The 24,670-nt window shown below is 45.6% G+C and overlaps 1 protein-coding gene across 3 annotated transcripts in view; it reads left to right on the top strand.

Annotated features, from left to right (window-relative positions):
- Positions 1–24,670, top strand: part of B3GNTL1 (UDP-GlcNAc:betaGal beta-1,3-N-acetylglucosaminyltransferase like 1) — a 285,348-nt gene that overhangs the window by 12,448 nt on the left and 248,230 nt on the right. For all 3 annotated transcript variants that reach the window (XM_060252291.1, XM_060252290.1, XM_060252289.1), the window contains one exon: positions 23,166–23,231. In XM_060252291.1, the coding sequence (XP_060108274.1) occupies positions 23,166–23,231 (66 nt within the window). The remainder of the gene's footprint in view (positions 1–23,165; positions 23,232–24,670) is intronic.

Below are 24,670 nucleotides of genomic sequence, written 5' to 3'. Positions count from 1 at the left end.
ACTTAATTAAATTTCCCCTCCTCCTTCAGGCTCCTGCTTTATCCTCTTGCCATTCCTGAAGGCCTCTTGACTTGCATGAGTGGAGGTGACACAGTCAGAGGCAGTAAGCGTCTGATTACCAGTGTTAGGAAGTAACATTGAGGAAGGTCTTGGTCTCTGTGCCCTGCTTGTTAGCTCTCTAGAGCAGCTAGCTGAAACAGGTTGCTGGAGTAGATGGACTTCTGGTCTGATTCAGTAGGGCTTTTCTTACATCCATTCACAAAATTACTCTCTAGCTTCTTCTCTGACTTCTTTAGTCACTATTCATCTTTGGTACAATAAAGGTAAAGGTAGTCCCCTGTGCAAGCGCCAGTCATTTCCACACGAAACTGGTCATCGGAATCCAATGTGTTTTCACAGAACTGGCAATCATTGGAAATATTTCAAATATTTCAGAATATTTCATTGGGAATATATCATTATTAAATAAAACATGCAGTAGGTAGTGTATGTGTTATGTGTCATCAAATCGCTTCCAGTTCATGATAATGCTGTGAATTAACAACTTCCAAAATGTCCTGTCATTGACAGTCATCCTCAGGTTAAAAACTGAGGGCTGCAGGTTCCTTTACTGAATCAGCCGATCTCATGTTAGGTCTTCTTTCCCTACTACCTTTAGCTTTCCTAGCATTATTGCCTTTTCTAGTGAGTCTTGTGTTCTCATGATGTGACCAAAGTACAATAACCTCAACTGAATCATTTTTTTCCTCTTGGGAAAATTCAGGCTTGTTCTAGAACACACCTATTTATATTTTTGGCATTATATCTGTCAAACTCTGCTCTAACACCGCATTTTAAATGAATCAGTTTTTTTCCTGTCAACTTTCTTCACTGACCAACTTTCAGATTGATACATAGTAATAGAGAATATCATAGTATGAATTATCTTGATTTTGGTCTCCATGACATTTAAGGATCTTTTCTAGTTCCTTCATGGCTGCCCTTCCAAGTCTCAGTCTCCTTCTGAGTTCTTGATTGCAGCTTCTCTTTTGGTTGACAATTGAGCCGAGGAATATAAAATTTAAAACAATTTCAGTTTCTTAATTGACAGCCTTGAAGTTGTGTAATTCCTCAAGAGTTATTGCTTTCACCTTTTTTTCAAAAAATTGTTGTTTATAGTTCACCTTTTTCACAGGACTCAAGGCGGATTACACATAGTGAGGCAGTACAATCAACAAAACAGGGCACTAGGATTTTAGAAGTTGGGAGCCACCAGAATGAAGCATAGCATAAGCATGACACATTAAACTGTACAGGAATTACATTATTAGGATCCTAGTTACAATAAGCTGTACACAGCAGTATAGACCACAGCTCCAATCTTTTATTCTAGTTAGTTTGTTAAATGTTTTGTGCAGTGCAACACTGTTACCTTAGAGTACAGAAAAGTGGGGTATAAAAAAACTCCCTCTTCTTTTTCATCGTCTTCTTACACAGAAAAGCTCTCTTAAATAGCTCAGTTTTGCATAGTTGCAAAAGGCCAGGAGAGTGGGAGCTTTCCTTGTGCTTTTTTGGGGGTGGGGGTGTGCACAGTGGCAGGGCTTCTAGTCCCACTGGTGGACCTCTTGATGGCACTTGGTTTTTTTGGCCACTGTGTGTTGGAGTGGATGGGCCATTGGCCTGATCCAACATGGCTTGTCTTATGTTCTTATGTTCCTGACCTTCTCAGGCAGGCTATTTCACAAGGTGGGAGCCACAATGGAGAAAGCACTTTTTATCTTCTTGATGTTCACCTGTAATTCTTTTTTTGCACTTTCTCTTTTAACCCGCATTAGTAGTTGCTTCAAGCCTTCGCTATTTTCTGCCACTAAAATGATGCCATTGCCATATAACTAATTGTTAACGTTCCTTCCACCAATTTGCACTCTACCATCTAAATCTGATCTAGTTTACTTTATACATTGCACATATAGATAACATCGATAGGGAGATAATATGTCCTTGTCTGACACCTTTGCCCATTGGAGACCATTCTATTTCTCCATATTATGTCCTAACAGTACAAGCTGCTCATCAAAATGATGACCTTCTTTTCAAGTAGAAAGATGATTATAGCTTGTGTCCATTTAGTTATGTTAATTTCAGTGCGCCCCCCCCCCCATACGGTTGCCAATCCCCAGCTGGGGCCAGGGGATTCCTTGGTTTGGAGGCCTTCTCTCTGCTTCAGGGTTATCAGAAAGTGTGTGGGGGGGGGAGGGAAATATCCGCTGAACACTCCATTATACCTTATGAAGGCCAGTTCCTATAGGGTATAATGGAGAATCGATCTGTGGGTAACTGAGGCTCGGTGTGTGTGTGTTTTGAGGTAGAGGCACCAGATTTTCAGCATAGCATCTGGTGCCTCTCCTCAAAACACACACACCAGTTCCAAAAAGACTGGACCAGAAGGTTCAATTCTACAAGCCCCCAAAGAAGGTGCCCCGATCCTCCATTATTTCCAATCGAAGACAGGCATTTAAAAGGAGCAGTCCTTTTAAATGTGATGGCCAGAATTCTCTTCGGGGTCCAATTGTGTTTGCACAACCTTGCTCCTGGCTTCACTCCCAAAGTTCCCAGATATTTCCTGCATTGTACCTAGCAATCCTACCTATTGGTAAACTTACAAAGCCTAAGCACTCCCTGTGTTATTTGTTCATGCACAGTGGTATCTACCTTCACTTATGTAAGGTACTGCACTAGTTATTTGTGGATTCTCAGCTGTACTTGTGGTACAGCAAGCGGGAACTGTCCATTTTATTCAAGATTTATTCATCTCAAAATTATTTGCTTTTCCGAATAGATTAGCTCTAAGTACCTAATAATCAAAAGATTACGATTTTAAAACACCTTAAAATAATGACTACGTGATAACAAAAACACACACCAAGAACTAGAGGGATTTAGGAATCTCCTAATTCTCTCCTTATATAAATCCAAGTGGGCAGCCATACTGGTCTGAAGCAGTAGAACAAAGCAGTAGACAAGTCCACCTTTAAGACCAACTAAGTTTTATTCAGAACGTAAGCTTTCCTATGCTCTAAGCAGCCTTCGTCAGACAAAATGGAATGGCAAGCTATCTTTAAATATAGAGAAAGTGGGCAGTGAGTTGGTATGTAGAGTCATGGGAATGTTTTTAGCAGATTTAAAGAATCACAATTGGGGTCTGTGTTTGTTTGTTTGGTATTGTTAACTGGGCTGTGACAGCAGTGGAGGGTGATAAAAGGCAGACATGTCATAAGTGTGAAGTGCCATAAATCTGGGTGTCATTCTGGCTTCTTAGTTGTGGGTTTAAATGGAGAGCATTAGTATCTCAAGAGGTTATAACATCATATAGTTTGCCATTAGAAGAAAAGAATACAGTGGATAAAATATAGTGGAAGATGGGTTAGTATATGTAATAAGATAAACAGCCAATATCCCTATTTGAGTATGTCAATACAAAAAACCAAAATATTCTGATACATTGTTCTAAAAGAGAAATACATTCTAGTTTGCCATTAGAAAAAAATTACCTTAAAATATAGTGGGAGGTGGGTTAGTATATGTAATTAGATAAAAAGCCCATATCCCTTATTTGAGTATATTAGTACAAGAAAAAAAAACATTATTCTGATACACTGTGGATGTATAGCTATACTCAGTGAAAGTTGGTTTAGCATATATAATGAGATAAAAAAACAATATCCCTGCTCAGTCCTGGGGAGGTGTTTGTCCCAAGTTTCATAATAATTTGTAATTCAGCAATTCTCTCTCCATTCTGTTCTTAAAGTTCCTTTGCAGTAAAACAGCTACTTTGAGCTCACCCATTGAATGCTCAGGAAGGTTAAAGTGTTCTCCAACTGGTTTCTCAGTTCTGTAGTTCCTGATGTCAGATTTGTGTCCATTTATCCTTTTGCGTAGGGTTTGTCCTGTTTGGCCTATGTAGAGGACTCTAGGGCATTGTTGGCATTTAATGGCATATATAATGTTGGAAGATGAACAAGTGAATGAGCCTGAGATGGTGTAGTTAATGTTGGGTCCAATGACATCCACAGTATTCCAATGTATTTCTCTTTTAGAACAGTGTATCAGAATAATGGGTTTTTAAAATTGTATTGATATACTCCAATAAGGGATATGGGCCTGAATCAGGGACAAATTCCATAGTGGTCCCAATTTACAAGAAGGGTGACCCGCAAGCACCAGAGAACTTCTGCCCAATTAGTCTGCTTGACATTGCAGGCAAATTATACACGAGACACCTCTTGGGAAAACTTACTTCATGGATGCAAGAGCAAAAACTCCCAAGTAGAGAACAGATTGGATTTTGCTCCGGCAAGTCTACACTGGACCACTGCATAACACTTAACCATCTGATAGAGAAATACAGTGGTAGGAGAAGGCTGTTTGTGGCCTTCCTTGATTTAAAAGGGGCATTGGACTCTATTCCCAGGGACCTTCTCTGGAATAAACTGGACATCATGGGTCTGGATAAATGCCTACTTTTTCTTATCCATAAAATATATTCCCTTAATAGCTGTCAAGTGCGGTATAATGGCCTAGGTGCATTAACCCCAAAGATCACTTCTAATCGGGGAGTCAAACAGGGATGTATTCTAGCTCCTTATCTGTTCAATGTATTCCTGAATGATCTGGCCCCCTCCCTAAATGCTATTGATGGTCACTCCCCTAAACTTGGGCCATATGTTATCCCTTCATTGCTTTACACTAATGATGCTGTTGTACTGTCACACTCACAGAAGGGCCTCAAGCGCCTGCTACTCGCCTTGACTTCCTACTACGAGACAAATTTCCTGTCTATAAACTATGCAAAATCCAAAATTATAGTATTCTCAAACTCCTGGAAACCACAAAACTGGTGCCTCAAGGGAAATAATATTGAACAGGTGAAATCTTTTACATACTTGGGGGTCTTTTTCCAGTACAATCATAACTAGACAGTTCGATGTTAGCAAGCCGTCATTTCAGCAAGGTGTAGCTCGTCTGCAGTGGTTGGCTTCTTTTACAAGAAGGGTAACCAGTTTGTCCCAGCCGCCATTTGTGTTTTTAATGCCAAAACAGTATCTCATTTATTATATGGGATCGCCATTTAGATTTGCTTCTTCAATTTCCAACTTGAGCAAATTCAGGCAGCGTTCCTACGCCGTATTTTGGGGGTTCCCAACTGTGTTAGCTATGCTGCAATATGCCTAGAAACTGGAACGATCGAGACCAGGGCATGGCTACTAACCATAAAGTTTTGGCTACTCCTACACTTTAGGGCAGACTCTGCTAGTTATATTCATATGATGTTAGCAGACTTCTTAGTTTCCAATCGGTATAGTCGGATCCAGAGGAAAATACATTCCATAGGTATCTCCCTAGAAAACCTCTGTATGCGAAGTGAAATGCAGGCAATCAGAATCCTGAAACAGAGGATTTTAGATATTGAGAAACAGTCCCTTTGTTCCTCTGAACATAAAACGTGTTCCCCTTTAGCATTTGGTATCTTTCCAAATTATGGGCTGCCTGCTGCCTACCTTTCCCAGCTTACATCACCCCAGTTTCGCCGCTCTTTTATGTTAGGAAGATTTCATGTTTTACCCTCAGTGGTACTGTCTGGGAGGTTTGCCAACATCCCTTATCAGGAAAGATTCTGCCCATGTAATGGAAGGCACCTCGAAACAGCCAGTTTGATCCCAGTGGAAGCTGGGTTTAGGTGGCCAGCACAAGGTCATCCTTCTGAGCTTGCTGGGGGGAAAGTGTAGATGACTGGGGAAGGTAATGGCAAACCACCCCATAAAGTCTGCCATGAAAATGTTATGATGCTACGTCATCCCAGAGTTGGAAACAACTGGTGCTTGCACAGGGGACTATCTTTACCTTTATAGATTTAAAAGGAAAAAGATGAGCCAGGCTTTGTATTTCAGATGTTATAGTTAATCAGTACTGTATCTCTCCCTGGATCTGCAGTTCACTTTTGGTGGATTTCAACATCCTGGAGTTGCACAAATAGCAGCTTTAAAACCACATATTTGCATGTGGCTGTTCCTGATTTTTCTGATGACTACAGTAAGCCATTACCTCATCGTAGATTTAAAAGAACATGCAATAAGCTTTGGGCATCCCAATCCTGAGTTCCGCTGCGTAGCCCCGCACAAGCATAGGACTAACATGGTCGGTGCTCGGCGGCTTCCAAAGGGGAGAAGTTACACCAAGCGGGGAGGGGGAGTGCAGGTGGACAAGTGAGAAAGAAGCTGTCACCATGGTGATCCCACCTGTGTGTGCGCTATTGGCCCGCTGCCAAGGCGGGGGTGGGGGGAGGGATGGGGCAGCACAGGACCACAGGATTGGCCAGTCTGTTGCATGTGACCGGGAGGGGAGGTGGAAAGCCTGCTCCTGAGGTTGTCAACCCCCTCGTGCCCTCCCACTGTCAGAGACTTGTGCCAATGGTAGGCAGACGGGTAGAGGCATGCGCCCTCTGGCCGGCCACAAATAAACAGGAAGCACAAAGTGCAGGAGTCTGTTTCCAAAGACACCAGCTGGAATGTATGTATGGGAACGAGCAGACAGAGTCACAGCCTGCCACCAAGTCCCACAGGCAGCCTCTCCCCAACACAGACTCAGTGACCCTCTGTGTTGTTGTGACGCCCCCTGCTGCATGCATGGAACTCCCCCCTGGGGGCTGCAGAACTCAGAGTGTGAGGCATTGGCCATGCATCCACTCCATTAGCCCCATGGGGTTCGACAGGGTGTCGGGCCAGCCAGGCTGAGCTGCAGCACCTGCCCCCCCCCCGGGATGTGTGGTGCAAAGACCCCCTCCCCTGTCCAGCCTCACGGCGGCTCATAAGTTTCCCCCTGTGCCGCTTTCCAACCAACAAGTGAGCCCACCCACGGAGGCATTCCCTCGGGGAGCCCACTGACAAGTGGCCGGGTGGGAGGAAAGGGGCAGAGTGGAACGAAGCATAAGCCAAGCAGGAGAGACAAAGTAGTTGCACGTCTTGGGTTTTATTGTGCTGCAATAAAGTAGAACAGGATCCCAGGTGGAAGTTGGAAAGTCTTGTAGAGCAGGCTGCACTCGGAGGGAGGGCAGGAACAGCTGGCTGAGTGGAGGGGGAGGGCGAGGTTTGCATTGCCACACACGGAAGCTGCTCTGTTGAATCTGCACCTGCAAAACAGAGAAAGAGACCCATTTCACTCGGAGTGGAGTGTACCACTGCCACTGGCAGCCAGGGAGGTCCCATCCTGACAGGGGCTGCAGAGGTGTGTGTGTGTGTGGCGGGAGAAAACAAACAACCCTGTAGCACATGATGGAACCAGCCAATGCACACCCACCTGTCCTGGGTTAAAGCGTTCCTGGCTCGCTTGTAATTCGACAGCCACGGCAGCTGCATCATGGGGCTGTGTCAAAGCCAGGGACTCTCTTAAAGGGACAGTTGCTGACCTGCCTCCCCACAGGCAGCAGAGCAGCTGCCGGACTCCCCCCTTGCCCTGCCAGGGATGGGAACGAGGCAAAGGGCAGACCAGGGGGGTCCTCCAGCAGCATGCAGGGGCTGGGGTGACCGCCACAGGCCTGAGCGCACATCCAGGTTCCAATGCCAGAGATGCATCTGAGGGGAGGGGGAGCAACGTGAGGATACGCAGTTGCACTTACCTGTCCATGTGCGATCGGAGGGGGGAATACCGTTGGGGCTTGGAAACAGGAGATGTTAGCCACGGAGAAGAGACTTTGCTGTCCTCCTCACAAGTCAAATAGCTCACACTGTACTGCCTACATGTCTTCTCTGTGCAGCTCCCTCCACCAAAGTGCTCCTGCCCTCACGCTAAGTCCACATGGCAGGGAACTCCATGGCAGAGTCCCGTGCCATGCGCCTTACCCTACCTGAAGAGTTTTGCAAGCCGGGGCGGAAGCTTTTCTAGGAGATGGGGTGTTGCGGAGGGGGCTCACCCAGCCCGGGGCATGAGGGGATTGGTGAGGCAATTACATAGCTCCCTAAGGAGTTTGCAAGCTTGTGTAGCAGCGGCGGACTTTGTTTTCTGTTGCAATGAGTGCCTGTGGAATACACCAGCATTTTCGTTGTTGTAACTTTGTGCCTCTTATGGGGGGCATTCCCAGGCTGGAAGGTCTTTGGGAGCTGACTAACACAGGCCACGCCCCTGGAACTGCCCCCTCCTGTGCCAGCATGGCTTCCTCCGCCCCAGCTGTGCCACAGGCAGGGCAAGGTGCTGCGCCACTGGCAGCCATGGGCGGGCGTATGCTGAGGCGCCAATGATGGGCGTAAGTCCTGTTTGTGCTGGCGGGGAGGGAGTTAGAATGGCACAACTCACACGACAATGTAGCAGTTAGTTCGCTCCCAAAGCACTTTCAGTCCCCCCCCCCTTAGGATTGCAGTGTCAGTAGCTACTTTTAATTAACTTACGTGCACTGAAATTAACTTTGGATTGTTCCTGAATGAGACACATAAATTAGGGATCCTGCTTTTATATCTTTCTTTCCTGACCAGCAAAATGTGCTTAAGCCTTGCATTTGCAAATTTTATGTAGACCAATAATGACAGTAGAGTGACGGTAGCTCAGTGGTAGAGCATCTGCTTGGTAAGCAGAAAGTCCCAGGTTCAATCCCCGGCATCTCCAACTAAAAGGGTCCAGGCAAATAGGTGTGAAAAACCTCAGCTTGAGACCCTGGAGAGCCGCTGCCAGTCTAAGTAGACAATACTGACTTTGATGGACCGAGGGTCTGATTCAGTATAAGGCTGCTTCATATGTTCAATAATGTATATTTTGCACAGACTTTGGAAGTTCTTAAGTTTTGTATTTAAACTTATGAGAAGTGCACATTCAGCTTTTCCAATGCACGGTAAACCACATACAAAAATCCATATATATCACTAAAGCAGTATTTTGTCTGTATCAGAGGATGGGGACAGCTAGTTGAATGCAGACGAACAAGTTAATTGTAAAAAAAAGAACTGCTTATGTTGGAAGACATTTTTTGTGTGTGTAAAAGTGCATATGAATTGTTAAAGCTGTTTTCACTTGGTTACACGCAAATATATCTATTGTTGGAATGGAATGGAGAGTCCGCTGTGAAGCTGCACTAAATTCACAATTTTCTTCAGATAAGTGCATTTAGGACAGACTTGGTCTTCCTGTTGCCAGCTGTGCAGAATGGTGATTTGCTTATGTTGTGACGGTTGCAAAGTTACTTCCCCTCTCTGTCTGGCTTCTGTGGCAGTACATATTGGTGAGCATTAGCGACAATCACAAACCACTCTTTCTTCTCATCCTCTCATTTAGAGAAATGTTTCAAGTAAAAAAAAAATGCTACTCAATAAATATGCTGGATGCTTTATAAAAGGCTGGAAATCTGATGAGTGTAGTGGAATGGTAAAAATCAGGGCTGAATTCCAAGCTAGGTATATATCTCTTTGAAAGCAGTTAGGTACATACATCTGTATGCCATTTGTCAGAAGACGACTTGTGACTTTTTTATATATATTAAAAATAATGTGAACTGCAGGTTGGTGATCAGGTGCTATAAAGTTTTCAGTTTTTAAAATTAGATCTGAAGGAGACATTTCCCAGCTAATTTTCATAACTTAGTTCTTATTTCTCTGCTTAAAGTGTACTGCTTCTGACTCTAAGGAGAATTTCTTGGCTGATGGCAAAGCTTCTTCAGTTTTAAGTTGTGTGGAATTTGACAGGGTAGTCACTTATGCAAGAAAGTAACTCTAATATAAATAAGCATGGACTCAGTGCCTGTCTACCTGGAATGTGACTGCGGATCCTTATGGACTCCCCCCCCCTCCCCAAAACAGAAATACATCTGGGCTTGTTTAGAAATCCCTGCTGGTTTTTTATGTGAAATAAAGATCTTTTTCATTCTTCCTTCTTTCAGCAAACTACTTCCCTGTTCAAAACAGACTTTGGAGAAATAGGAAGCATGTGTTCCTATAATTTTGTATGCCTATAATTCTGGATTTTTTTGTGTGTATATTATGAAATACTGTTTCTTGTTTAGTGATTGCTTACTGTGATTCATTTGACAGTACCCGTTTTTATTCCATACAGTTTGTGGTATGGATTTATTGAGAAATACGCTTCAAAAATATAAATTCAATTCACATGAGACTTGGACTAATTTGTGGCACAGATTTGTAAGTGTCCAGGGACGCATCAAATCTTTCCAGGTGTTGAGGGTTTGAAGAGGAATTTAATGAATTTGTACTTTTCTATTCATCTCCAGCCAGTTTTTGAGGTGTAAGGTTTTGAGGTGTAAGAACAAAAATTGATTTTGAGATGTGTTCCTGAATGACTAATTTCATAATGAAATATTAAACTATAAAATATTAAGCACACTTTTCTCTCAAGGTTTTCCTTTAAAGATACTACAGTATTTGAAATGAAACACTTGGGACAGGATGACTTGAGAACAAGTTGCAGACGATTGCAGATTATTCCAATTTAACACAGTTTATCAATCTGAAGGATTGTTTGTGATAGATTTCGTTCTCTGTAAATGCTACGTTTGCTAATTTCCAATTGTGTTTGCTAATTTCCTTGGGTATTTAAGAAATTGACTTAAACTCTGTTACAGGAATTTGTGGATTATTTTGCAAACTACTTTGCAGTTGCAAGACACTGCTGGTAGACTCCAGGTTGCTGACTGTTGCATTTGCTTAAATTTAATTTGGTTTCTGGAGGTAAAGTGCTTGGGCTACTAGTAATTTCATGATTTTGTATATTGGCTAATTCAGTCAGTCAGATGGTAAATTTGTCTCTTTCAGAATAGTATTTACCAGATATTTTGAAGGAAGTTAGGCTCTTCCTTGGAAAAAATCTTTCTGGTCAGGAAAACTGACCTGAATAATTAAAGAATAATATGAGGAAAAACATTTGACACTAAGCAATATAATAATTGAGTCCCACGCTGTAATGTCCTAGCCCAAGTCTATATGAAAAAACTGAAATAGAGTAATAAAAACCTGGGATCTTCGTATGGATTTGGGCCGAGACATTACAGCGTGGGACTCAACTGTTATATTGCCTAGTGTCAGGTGTTCTTCCTCATATTGCTCAGACCGTCACTCCATATTTTGTACAGAATAATTAAAGGCCAGTTTCAAACATGCGATTTGTGGGTTAGGAGACTGAGAAGCTGATGGCCAGACAACTTCTAATATTTCTGAAAGAAAGTTATTTTTTAGATTTATCTATATACTGTTAGCCACCAATGGCTATGATCTGTGGATATCTAAATCCATGGATTGGGGCCACATGGAGGTGATACAGATCTTTCTGTACACTTTGGGGAATCGCCAGGTGTGCAGAAAAATCTGAAATGTTTTAAAAAATACACAGGGGTCTAAATTAATCTCCAATTTTTTTTAAAAAAGTCTCTGCACGAGTGCAGAGAACACACCTTCAGCAGTTGAAGGAAGCTGGGAGCCACACTGGGTCTGGCAATGGGGGCAGCACAGCCTCGGGCTCCACGTTGGGCCCTGTGGCAGACCGGTCCTGCGTCTGCTAGCTGGCCCCAATCCTGCCCAGCCCTTCCTGGCCTGAAAGGGCTGTTCCATTTTGCTGCCTCAGGGTATTCGCCGCTGTCCCTCTCTGGACTCTGGTTAGGCAGGACAGCCTCCTACCCTCCCTCTGAACTTGCTAAGAACCTTTCTAGGGGCTTCCTAGGGATCTTTGGGGGGGGGGGCCCTGAAGAGTTGGCAACCAGCCGCTGTGCCACGTCTCTCCACCCTATGGATCCCCCAACCCATTCCTAGCGTTCCAAGCGGTTGGGGGATCTATGTGGTACAGAGGGACTCCACTTTAAACAAACAATGTTTATTTAAAGTATACAACTATTTACAGGCATTTTTAAAAAAGTGAACAGAAGAAACAAATCAAAGTAGGGAGAAAACACTCCTCCTCTCCCTGTTCTAATACTTGCCCCAACTGGATGTCATGCAGGGCAGGTGCCTCACTTAGGTTGGTGCAGGCCTGACCATGCCTTCTGAGTTAACTGAACTCCAAGACTGAACTCCCTGGCTTCCTGCCCAAAATCTCCTGTATAAAATCCAGTTCTTGCCCAGTTATTTCTCTTGCAGCATTCTGGGAGGCAGGCCTCAAGGACTTCCTGTCTCTCTAGGAGGCCCCTCCCCAGAATTCCTGGTTCCAGGCTGGAGTGGAGGGGAAGGGGCAGGAGGAAGAGATTAGGCCAAAGCCTGACTCGAGTGTGATGGCCTCTTCCTGCCAACTCCCAGATAACCATAGCCTAAAATGGCATTTCTCCACAGGCCCAATGGTAGCTGCCTCACAGCACAGCCCAGGAGCCAAATGGGTCATGCGTGGCTGCACCACCAAATGCGTGGCTGCACCACCGCTGCTGGGCCCAGTGGTGGCAGTAGCTGTACCAGGGAGCCATGCTGGGGCAAGCAGCAGTGGTGCAACCCAAGAGCCCCTTCGACAAGTTTGAAGCACTTGCTCCTTATTGAAAAAGAGCTGTTTAAATTAGTGGTTCCAAATATAGAAAATTGTTTGTTGTGAAAACAGCCTCTGAAGAAACTACAGTGAAATGTCTCGAAGAGAGCTCTTCCGCCAGGCTTTTAATGTACCAGGTGCCCTCTGAAACCTTCCCCACACTGTCAAGCATATGATTGATACTCAGTAATGAATGTTAAGTTTGATGTTACTGTAGAATGCTTTCCCATGTAATTGCATATCAAAGCCAAAGAACCATCCTGCCTTCTATCCTCCCTTTTCTCTTTCCCACCTTTGAGTAGCAAATGTAGGAATGTGCTGCTTTGATAACCGGCGCCTCCCGGAAGGATTCCACACTGTAACCATCAACTGTATGTGTGAGACCAGGGAAGTTTTAACCTCAAAGATAGCTATGTGTAGATACGTAGTAATTCACACGTTATGTCTTTGAACTATCATTCCCAAAATGCTTTGATGTAACCCTTAAAGCGTTAGGCATTGTAATACTTTGTATCACTTTCAAGGAGTCTTACCGACAAGCAACAATGGAGTATCAATAAACTAAGAATTTGTATTAAACAAGTGCTTGGTTATCTGAATCTTCCATGCTTGACATTTTGACCTCCGCTACAAGAAACCAGAGCCCTGACGGCACTTCGAGACATGCAGCAGGGGTCAAAAGTACATGAGTATGCGGCCAAGTTCAGAGCCAATACGACCAAGGTTCGGGGTTGGAACGAAGTGATGAAGATAGAACAGTTCCAGAGGGACCTGAACGCAAGTGTATTAGATTGAGCTTTGCAGCAATAGGGGCCCCCAGTTTGTTGCCAACTTCTGGTGGGAGTTTTGCAAATTGACCAACATAGAGCAAGGCCTGAGCTCAGCATACCACTCCCAAACGGACGGGCAGACGGAGAGGCTGAATGCGCTCCTAGAACAATATTTATGGTGCTGTGTGAATCACCAACAGTCCAATTGGGTAGAACTGCTGCCTTTTGCCGAATATGGATACAACAATAGCATTCACAGCTCCACAAAATCCTCACCCTTTAGAGTAGTCAATGGATATGAGGGGAAGCCTTCCCCTTTGCTACCAGGGGGTGAATCAATGAAATTACCCTCTTCATTTGAACAATGGTGGGGAACTTTGGGGAAAGAATAGAAAATAATACAGGAGAATTTGGAAATTGCCAAAGACACTTATAAGAAACATTACGATAAGCACTCCCCAGTCTGGGATTTCAAAGTAGGAGAAACTGTATTCTTATCAACCAAAAACCTACCAATTCCTCAATCATCTAAGAAATTGGCTTACAGATTCTTAGGATCTTTCAAAATAAAGAAAATCATCAACGAAGTGACGGTGGAGTTGGAATTGCCAAAACTGTTTAGTAAAATTCATCCTGTCTTTCATTGCATTCTATTACGGTGGGACCCTGGGGCCACGACTTGGCATCCGAGACCACCAGCCCCCCAGCCGATTCAAATTGGGGGTCAGAGTCACCATGAGGTGCAAGAGATACTGGATGCAAGATTGAGGAGGGGGGTGTTATATTTTTTAATTAGATGGAAACATTTTCCCCCCCATCACGATGAATGGGTGGAAGTGGCAAATGTGAGAGGCCCCCAGTTAATAAAGAAATTTTACCTACTGCATCCAGGCAAACCCCGGAGTAAGCCTTAGGGGGGGGGGGGCAGAATGTCAAGCATATGATTTATACTCAGTATTGAATGTTAAGTTTGATGTTCCTGTAGAATGCTTTCCCATGTAATTGCATATCAAAGCCAAAGAACCATCCTGCCTTCTATCCTCCCTTTTCTCTTTCCCACCTTTGAGTAGCAAATGTAGGAATGTGCTGCTTTGATAACCGGCGCCTTCCGGAAGGATTCCACACTGTAACCATCAACTGTATGTGTGAGACCAGGGAAGTTTTAACCACAAAGATAGCTATGTGTAGATACGTAGTAATTCACATGTTATGTCTTTGAACTATCATTCCCAGAATGCTTTGATGTACCCCTTAAAGCTTTAGGCATTGTAATACTTTGTATCACTTTCAAGGAGTCTTACCGACAAGCAACAGTGGAGTATCAATAAACTAAGAATTTGTATTAAACAAGTGCTTGGTTATCTGAATCTTCCATGCTTGACACACACCACTTTACTATCCTTGTGCTTGAGTTGGTCAGGGTCAATCAATGACCTGAAACAGTGCTAAGTGGTGTTAACCAGCTGAAGTTGTACCAGCCGCTGAACTGTGGCTTCTGGCTGTATTATTGTTGGAGTTATGATCCTCTGCTTTTATGTATTATGTTTATGAGATTTTAAATTTGTTGTGTTTAATTGGATATGTTTTATTTATTGTTATTATAATGTTTTAATGTTGTAAGCTGCCCTGAGCCTGCCTTGCGGGATGCGGCAGGGTATATGTCTCAAATCAAATTAAATATTAAAAAAATACCCAGGCTCAGCATTAGACTGTTTTCATTGTAATCCATTGAGACCTTCTGTTGTTTATGGATCTATGCATAGTTTCTTGGTGGAGACAAGGTGTCCAATTCGTTGCGAGATATATATATAGTGATATACTTTGAAGATTCTCTTTTTAAATTTTTTAAAAATTATTATTATGATGTAGAGGGAAAATAACACACAAGAAAACCAAGCAATGTAGTACAAGAAATATATACAATCTCATAAACATTTTCCACCCCTATATTAATTGAATTCTTTGATATAAAATTGTCCTTGTTTTCAGATATATCTGTATCTCAAGTCTCAGATAACCAGACCATTTGTCCATAGCTTCCTGTTTGGATCCTTCTTTCAATACAGACATTAAGATGACCATCTCAGCTGTGTCTAGTATTTTCTCCAACAATTCTTCCATAGAGGGTAGTTCTCCCCCCCTCCCCCCCTCACATCGTTTAGCAAATATAAGCAAAGAGGTATATGAGAGACTGATATACTTTGAAGATTCTAAGTGGACTTTGTTTGGAACTTTTGCGCATGCCTGAAGGCGGATGTTCAACAGGTGTATCATTTCGTAATTTTGTGACATATGGTGGATTTAGTATAAACACTTTAATAGACACCTTTTTGTCTGTTGTAAATGTTTATTGTTATATGACTACTTTTGCACATTGTTTGTGGCCTCAGTGCTGTACAGTGTGCTCCCAGTTTTTGTATTTGAGGTGGTAGGTTGGCTGGGGAAGCAAACAGGAAGGAGAGCAAATCCCCTCTGCTTGGCAGAGGGGAGCCAAATTGACTAGTTCTACCTCCCATTCCTTTCCCTAACCAGCCTGCTGTGGCAGGCAAGCTAGGGAAGGCTGGACCAGTCAGGAGGTATCTTTGAATGCCTCCCTGTGCCTTCCCCAGTGTGCCTCCTGCAGCAAGCAGGTTGGGGAAGGCTGGAGAATTTGGGAGGCATATAAAGATGTCTGCCCAACTGCTCCTGCCTTTCTCAATCTGTCTGCTGTGGTGGGTGTGCTGGCAAAGGTGTTGAGAGGCATCTTTAAATGACTCCAATTTTTCCAGCCTTCCCCAGCCCACCTGCAGCAGCATGCATGCTGGAGAAAGCTCAGGAAGGCATTTAAAGGTGCCTCCCCAATCCCTTCAGCATTCCTTAGCCTGCCTGGCACTGCAGGTGCGCTGGGGAAGCCAAGGGGAGCCCTTGAAGGTGGGCTCTCTTTCCCCTCTCAGCTTTCCTCGGTGCCCTGCAAAAGAGGGGAAAGGGAGCCCTCTGTAAAGGCTCCCCTTGTCTTTTCCTTGTGTAGTGCATTGAGAGCTTCAAGTGGAACCTTTGTTTGAGAGGTTCCTTGCAGCTGCACTCTGATTGGCTGCTCTTGCTGAGCCTCTGGTAACCTCTGTGGACTAACGCTCTAGCGAATGGGGTTCCACAGCACCTGATGTTTCTGTTGGTTGATTTATATTTGGGTGTATGTCTTGATGGTGGGTTATGTGTATATAGTTGTGGTTTGCCACGTATGTTTTTCAGTGGTGTTTTTGCTAATAAACAGAGCTATGCTGAAATCATTCTAGCATCTGAACCCACTACTTTACACAGACAATGAAGGTGGGATCATACTTGGGTAGGCAGCCGCAAACAGAGCTGAATCACTGACGGTATGCTTCAGTAGGCAGCCCCAAGAAATGCAGCCAAATTACTTGCTGGCGAGGAACTGTTGCCTTGGCTAACCAGCACATGTTCACTTGGTTGCTCCAGGGGCCATTTTGAATAGTCTGATGCTGCTGCTGTGGACTGGGACTTGTACATCTCTTGATTCCAGTTCCAGCTCATGGCAAACGAGATCACCGATGCTGAACATGCCAAAGCCACGTTCCTCAGTGTCTGTTGGTGAGTCACCTTCACGATCACCCAGGCACTCATGGCACCAGAAGAACTTGATATGGTGTCCTTTGCCATGATCAAGACCAAGCTCTGAAACCTGCTTCTTGCCACAGCCATCCAGGATCGCCTGCTGCCATGCCTTCTTATAAGCAGGACAAGGCTCCAGGGGAAACTATCGCCACCTTCATGACCACCCTTAGGACATCTGTGTGAGTTTTCCAACCTTGAAGAAGCCCTCTGTGATTGCTTGGTGTGCGGCCTCCAAGTTGAGAAGCTCCAGAGATGACTCTTCACAAAGAAGAACCTGGACTTCAAGACAGCGTACAAAGGACATGGCCACAGAAGCCGCATAGCAGTCAATGAAGGAGATATGTCAGATGGGCAGCCCTCACCTCCTTCCTGCAAGGCGGAAGCCATCCACCAGGAGCGCATTGAGGCCTTCTCCATGGACAAGGACAACTAGGAAGTTCTGCACATGAAAGTCGCCAGCTGGAAGTGCAAGGGGATGTAGTTGTTCTGGGGGGTTCCTTGTGACAGCTGCGGATGGTCCCAGTAGAGGAAAATGTGCCAGTTCCAGAACGCACAATGCTGGAACTGCATAAAAGGGACACATTGCTCACACCAGCTGCTCCATTGAGCCCTGCGACACATTGCTGAGGTCAAGACGCAAGTCACCTCCAGTCTCCAGGAAGACTTATGTCTGCCTTGAAGACTGCCACACCCTCTCTCTAAGCTCCACTGCACTGGCTGAGACCAACAGCATCCCTGTCCTGACTCTACAGCCACTGCCATGCACCAAGATCAAGGTGACAGTGAGGATACAGAATGTCCCCTGTGAGATAGAAGTTGACTCCAGGTCTGCACTGTCCATTGGCTCCTTTACTACATTCCAGCGCATCTGCCCCAAGTCGTCTGGCCACTGCCTCGAACCATTCAATTTGCTCCTCAAGGACTTCCAGGGCTGCCAAATGCCATTCCTGGGCATCAGCACATTCCAAGTCACCTATAAGGACTTTAAGAGGCCACTTCATTTGGTGGTTGTCCAAGGCTGCCTATAGAGCCTGCTTGGCCTGGAATGGTTCCGACCATAGGGCATCATTGTGACCAGCATCCAGCAGATCAGCCATGTTGTTGTCACATCCATCTGCAGCAAGTTCCCTGCAGTGTTCAACGGCTCCTTGGGGAAGTACACTGGCCCACCAGTTTCCTTCAGCCTCATTTCAGCTGTTTGCTCTTAAGCTGAAAATAGATGATGAACTGGACTGGCTGATGGAGAAGGGAGTCCTGGAGCCAATTCCCCATGTGAAATGGGAGATGCCTGTAGTCGCACCGCTCAAGCCCAACGGAGCAGTCAGAGTCTGTGCAGACTACAAATGCATAGTGAACAAGGCACCGCAGCAGCACGCTTACCCAGTTCCAGTCATGAGCCACCTCCTGGCATCGCTGAATAGTGGAAAGGTCTTTGCTAAAGTCAACCTTGCCCAGGCCTATCAGCAACTTCCAGTTAATGACACTACCACAGAAGCACAAACAATCATGACACATGGGTGAGTTCAAAGTAAAACGCCTGCCATTTGGTGTCTCCTATGATCTGCAGCACCACCTGAGCAAGGCGTTGGGGCATGCTGTTGCCTTCAGCCACCTTCCTCTGCCGGACCCCGATGTTGACCTGTCACCGGCCCACCACGTCTTGCTGTTCAAGGACAACAACAACAACAACAACAACAAATTTTATTTGTATCCCGCCCTCCCCGCCGGAGCAGGCTCAGGGCGGCTAACAACATGGCTCAGAGCCAAATTATACAGGTGAATAAAACTACATCAAACATCAAACATTTAATTAAAATCTGGTTAGGCTTTAAAATTAAGTTAATTTTTTAAAAGTGCTAGTGCTACATTTACTTATTCTGATGGCGGTTTCCTTCGTAATTTCCATTTCGATCAGGGAAAGCCAGTCTGAAGAGGAAGGTCTTGCAGGCCCTGCGGAACTGTTCTAGGTCCCGCAGGGCCCGCATTTCCTCTGGAAGTTGGTTCCATAGGCTCGGGGCTACAGAGGAGAAGGCCCGGTTACGGGTGCTTTGCAGCTTCACCTCTCTCGGTCCGGGGACAGTCAGCAGGTTTTTCCCGGCTGACCTCAGTGCTCTCTGGGGTTCATATGAGGAGAGACGGTCCCTAAGGTAGACAGGTCCTCGACCATATAGGGCTTTAAAGGTAATGACCAGCACTTTGTAACGAACCCGGTATGTAACTGGCAGCCAGTGCAGTTCGCGCAGCCCAGGCTGTATATGCTCCCATTTAGGGAGTCCCAGCAACAGTCTAGCCGCTGCGTTCTGCACCAGTTGCAGCTTCCGGGTTCGGCACAGAGGCAGCCCCATGTAGAGGGCATTACAGTAATCCAGTCTCGAGGTGACCGTTGCATGAAGCACCATTGCCAGATCTTGGCGCTCTAGGAAGGGAGCCAACTGCTTTGCCCGCCTTAGATGGAAAAAGGCTGACTTGGCAGTGGCTGCAATCTGGGCCTCCATTGATAATGCAGGCTCCAGTAAAACTCCCAGGCTCTTAACTCGGTGCGCCGCTTTCAACGGCGCCCCGTCGAAGACCGGGAGAAGTATTTCCCCTCCCCGAGCGCCCCGACCCAGACAAAGGACTTCTGTCTTCGCTGGATTCAGTTTCAGCCCGCTCTTCCTCAACCAGGTTGCCAAATCCTGCAGGGCCCGGTCTAAATTCTCTGGGACGCAGTCAGGCCGGCCGTCCATTAGCAGATAGAGTTGGGTGTCATCTGCGTATTGATGGCACCCAAGTCCGTGTCTCCTGGCAATCTGGGCAAGGGGGCGCATGTAGATGTTAAATAACATCGGTGAGAGAACTGCCCCCTGAGGCACTCCGCAATCCAGTGTGCGCCTCTGGGACAGCTCGCCCCCAATTGCCACCCTTTGTCCCCGATCCTCGAGGAAGGAGGCAAGCCATTGTAAGGCAGACCCCCTCACCCCTACATCGGCGAGGCGGCGGGTCAGTAGCCGATGGTCGACCGTGTCGAACGCAGCCGACAGGTCCAACAACATCAGCACCGCCACACCGCCCCGATCCAGGTGCCGTTGGAGATCATCTACCAGGGCGACCAGTACTGTCTCCGTCCCGTAACCCGGGCGAAAGCCGGACTGGCAAGGGTCTAGGATGGAAGCGTCATCCAGAAAGCTCTGCAACTGCGACGCCACTGCCCTCTCTATAATTTTACCTAAAAATGGTAAATTAGAGACCGGTCGGTAGTTTGCCAATTCGACCGGATCCGCTGTACTTTTTTTCAAGAGGGGACGGACCAAAGCCTCTTTTAGAGATGATGGAAAGCGCCCCTCTGTGAGGGATCTATTTATGATGTCCCGTAAAGGACATTCAAGCTCCCTCAGGCAGGACTTAATTAGCCAGGAGGGGCATGGGTCCAAATCGCAAGTTGTAGGGCGTGCAGAGGAGAGAATTCCGTCAACTTCCTCCAGGCTGAGCGGGCTGAAGTGATCCAGGATTAAATCCGAAGACAGGCACGGGGCCTCGGGCTCACATACTGTATCCAAGGTGATGGGCAGGTCCTGGCGGAGCGACGTGATTTTGTCTGCAAAAAATTTCGCAAAAGCCTCACAGCCGATTTCCAATTCTCTAACGTTTGGTCTGCCTTGGGGCAGTGTGGTTAACTGTCCAATTATTTTAAACAATTGTGCTGGGCGCGAATTTGCAGACGCAATCTTGGCCGCGAAATACTTCTTCTTCGCGGCCTTGACTGCCACCTCATAAGACCTCATAAACGTTCTATAGGATGTTCTCGCCGCTTCGTCACGAGTGCGCCGCCACTGCCTCTCTAGTCGTCGGAGTCCTTGTTTCAACCGGCGTAGCTCCGCCTTGTCTGCCGATCTGTGTCTCTGACGTTGCTGCACACTCTGCCAAAGACTACACCCTGACCCGTGTTCTCAACTGGGTGTGGAGGGGGTGGCCAAAGGGCTGCATGGCTGAGGAGTTTCAGCTGCTCAGCTCCCAGCAGCACAAACACTCAGTACACAAGGGCTGCTTCTGTAGAGGAACTGAGTTATTATTCTTCCCAAGCTGTAGCAGCATGTTCTCAAGGCGCTGCATATCAGCCACCTGGGCATCGTGCTCATGAAGACACTCGCCCATAGCTACGTCTGGTGGCCCAGCATGGACAAAGCCATCTAAGAGTGGGTCTGTTCCTGTCAGGAATCTTGTCCAGCCCCGGCCCAAGCTCCAGTACATCCATGGGAATTGGCATGCACACCATGGTCCCAACTCCATATAGACTTTGACGGTTTTTTTCAGGGACAGACGTTCCTGATCGTGATGGACTCTTTCTCCAAGTGGTTGGAGGTAGTTCAGGTCTCCACCATGTCAACTGCCATCATCATTTGTGCACTCTGGTGGCTCTTCATAATGCATGGGCTCCCAGACACTATTATCTCTGACAAGGGCCAAGTTCACATTGGCAGAGTTCCAGCAGTTCCTGGCCAACAATATCATCTGCTGCATCATGTCTGCTCTATCCCACCCCTCGACAGGCAGAGAGAATGGCGAGAACAACAAAGGACAGTTTCCACTGGATAGCCCATGGAGACTGGCATTCCCAATTGGCTGCTTTCTTGCTACAGCAGCACATCACACCCAACTCCACAATGGGGTGCAGACCAGCAGAGCTTCTTATGAACAGAAGGCTCACCACGATGCTCAGCAGACTGCACCCAGACCTGTCACTGGAGGAGCCGCAGCTACCCATGGGAGAGGTGAGGGCGTCCCAACTGGTGGACATGGTCTACGCCTGCAGCTACAGTGAGGGCCTGGCTTGGGTGCCGGCAATATTGGAAATGGTGACTAGACCAGTGTCTTATGGAGTGACCATGCCCAATGGCCGGGAGTTACATTGTCATCTGGATCAGCTTTGGCGCAGATGGCCAGACAGGACAGCATCATCTGGAGACAACCCTGTGGCAAGCGCACTGGAACTCACAGCAGCACCCAGCACAGTAGGGACAGCCATGCAGCTGCTTCTGGACCCATCAACAACTCCATGCCCAGAGGCAAGCAACGCCTATTGAAAATGCAATAAGATTTTTCTGTTTGATGTCAAATTGTAAAAACTACAGAACAGTAAGGCTCTTTAAGAAGCATTTTCAATGCGAAACGTGATCTGAAGTCAACAGACATGTAGGAATGCTTCTTCTACTTTGGAGCCTCATTATTCAAGAGGAGTGTTGGATTCCACACAGAATGCTGGATAAGTGTTAAGACTTTTTTTTTAGTGTGGACTTTATGAACAGAAGGACTGCTCTTTTCTGTAATGGAACCACCCCTGTGTAAGAGTGAGATTTTTTACTGTACAATTTGGTATCTCGGAATGTTCTGTTAATTGACACAGAGTCTATAAATTTTTGCTATGTATTTATTTGTACACAGTATTGATTTTTCTGCTGTTCTTCACTGTGTAGCCACTTGCTTTTCTTTGAGTTCCCAGCAAGAGATTCCCTGGTTTGGAAGCCCTCCCCCTGCTTCAGGGTTATCACAAAGTGAGGGGAGGGGTTGAGTGTCCTCTGGGCATTCCATTATACCCTATGGAAATTGGTCCCATAGAGTATAATAGAGAATCAATCTGTGGGTATCTGGGGCTCTGTGGGGGGCTGAGTTTTGAGTAAAAGGCACTAAATTTTCAGCATAGCATCTGGTGCATCTCCTAAAAAAACTTCCAAGTTTCAAAGAGATTGGACCAGGGGGTCCAATTCTATGGGCCCCTCCAAAAAGGTGTGCCCCATCCCCATTATTTCCAACAAAGGGAAGGCATTTAAAAGGATTGCAGTCCTTTTAAATGTGATGTCCAGAACTCCCTTCAGAGTTTAATTGTGCTTGTCATAACAGCCTTACTCCTGGCTCCATCCCAGAGTCTCCTGACTCCATCTCCAAGGTCCCCAGATATTTCCTGCTGGACCTGGGAACCGTATTCCTCGTCCCAGTCATTTATTGTATGTTCCTGATTGGAATCATGTTATAGTTTGATGTTTTGTAGACATGTGAGATTTCTGACTCATGTACTATAGCTTGTTTGCTATAAAAATTCTGGATTTTCTCTTCTAATTTGTTATTAATTTGACATTAACTTTTTGTAGTAGCTGTATAGAATCCTTTAAGCCATTACGATAATATAGTACCAGGACTCATTCTAACATTTGCATACTTCTTTCTGTGTTTTACCATTTTGTTTTTGGGATGAGTAAATTGAAATCATTCTGACAACAATTTCTAATTACTGTTGAAAACAGTGGCATGCTCCTTCTAACATTTACATGTTTATTACAGGATGATGTGATGATGCCGCATAGAATAAGGCTGCAGTGGGAAGTTGCAACTCGGCATCCAAAAAGTGTGAGTAGTTCTTTCCATCCCATATTTTTACAATAAGCATGCAATTTGCTTGAACAGGAAGGTTGAAAAGGGTTATGATCAGGGGCCATTTTGTAGGGGAAAAAGGTGCAGGAGCTCAGTAGCATATCTCATTTGCATATGCCCTGGGGTCTGTGTGCTGTGGGGAGAGAACTCCCCCCTGTGTGCAGACCCTGGCTGGAGGTTCAGGAGCTGTGCTTCTGTGAGCTCCTGCTGAATTCAAGCCCTGGTTATGATAGAGCTGACTGTAGTTGGCATGCAGGTTTTGTTGTTGCTATATTCCAATCTTTTGACTGTTCATTGAAATCTGCCTCCGTTCCTGAGGATTGGAAGGTAGCAAATGTCACCCCCATCTTTAAAAAGGGTTCCAGAGGAGATCCGGGAAATTACAGGCCAGTCAGTCTGACTTCAATACCGGGAAAGTTGGTAGAAACCATTATCAAGGACAGAATGAGTAGGCACATTGATGAACACGGGTTATTGAGGAAGACTCAGCATGGGTTCTGCAAGGGAAGATCTTGCCTCACTAACCTGTTACATTTCTTTGAGGGGGTGAACAAACATGTGGACAAAGGAGACCCGATAGATGTTGTTTACCTTGACTTCCAGAAAGCTTTAGATAAAGTTCCTCATCAAAGGCTCCTTAGAAAGCTTGAGAGTCATGGAGTAAAAGGACAGGTCCTCTTGTGGATCAAAAACTGGCTGAGTAATAGGAAGCAGAGAGTGAGTATAAATGGGCAGTCTTCGCAGTGGAGGACGGTAAGCAGTGGGGTGCCGCAGGGCTCGGTACTGGGTCCCATCCTCTTTAACTTGTTCATAAATGATTTAGAGTTGGGAGTGAGCAGTGAAGTGGCCAAATTTGCGGATGACACTAAATTGTTCAGGGTGGTGAGAACCAGAGAGGATTGTGAGGAACTCCAAAGGGATCTGTTGAGGCTGGGTGAGTGGGCGTCAACGTGGCAGATGCGGTTCAATGTGGCCAAGTGCAAAGTAATGCACATTGGGGCAAAGAATCCCAGCTACAAATACAAGTTGATGGGGTGTGAACTGGCAGAGACAGACCAAGAGAGAGATCTTGGGGTCATGGTAGATAATTCACTGAAAATGTCAAGACAGTGTGCGTTTGCAATAAAAAAGGCCAACGCCATGCTGGGAATTATTAGGAAGGGAATTGAAAACAAATCAGCCAGTATCATAATGCCTCTGTATAAATCGATGGTGCGGTCTCATTTGGAGTACTGTGTGCAGTTCTGGTCGCCGCACCTCAAAAAGGATATTATAGCATTGGAGAAAGTTCAGAAAAGGGCAACTAAAATGATTAAAGGGCTGGAACACCTTCCCTATGAAGAAAGGTTGAAACGCTTAGGGCTCTTTAGCTTGGAGAAACGTCGACTGAGGGGTGACATGATAGAAGTTTACAA

This window comes from Heteronotia binoei, chromosome 13 (assembly GCF_032191835.1).
Source record: "Heteronotia binoei isolate CCM8104 ecotype False Entrance Well chromosome 13, APGP_CSIRO_Hbin_v1, whole genome shotgun sequence".
In the NCBI taxonomy this organism is placed as follows: domain Eukaryota; kingdom Metazoa; phylum Chordata; class Lepidosauria; order Squamata; family Gekkonidae; genus Heteronotia; species Heteronotia binoei.
This window is presented reverse-complemented; position numbering and strand designations above follow the sequence as displayed.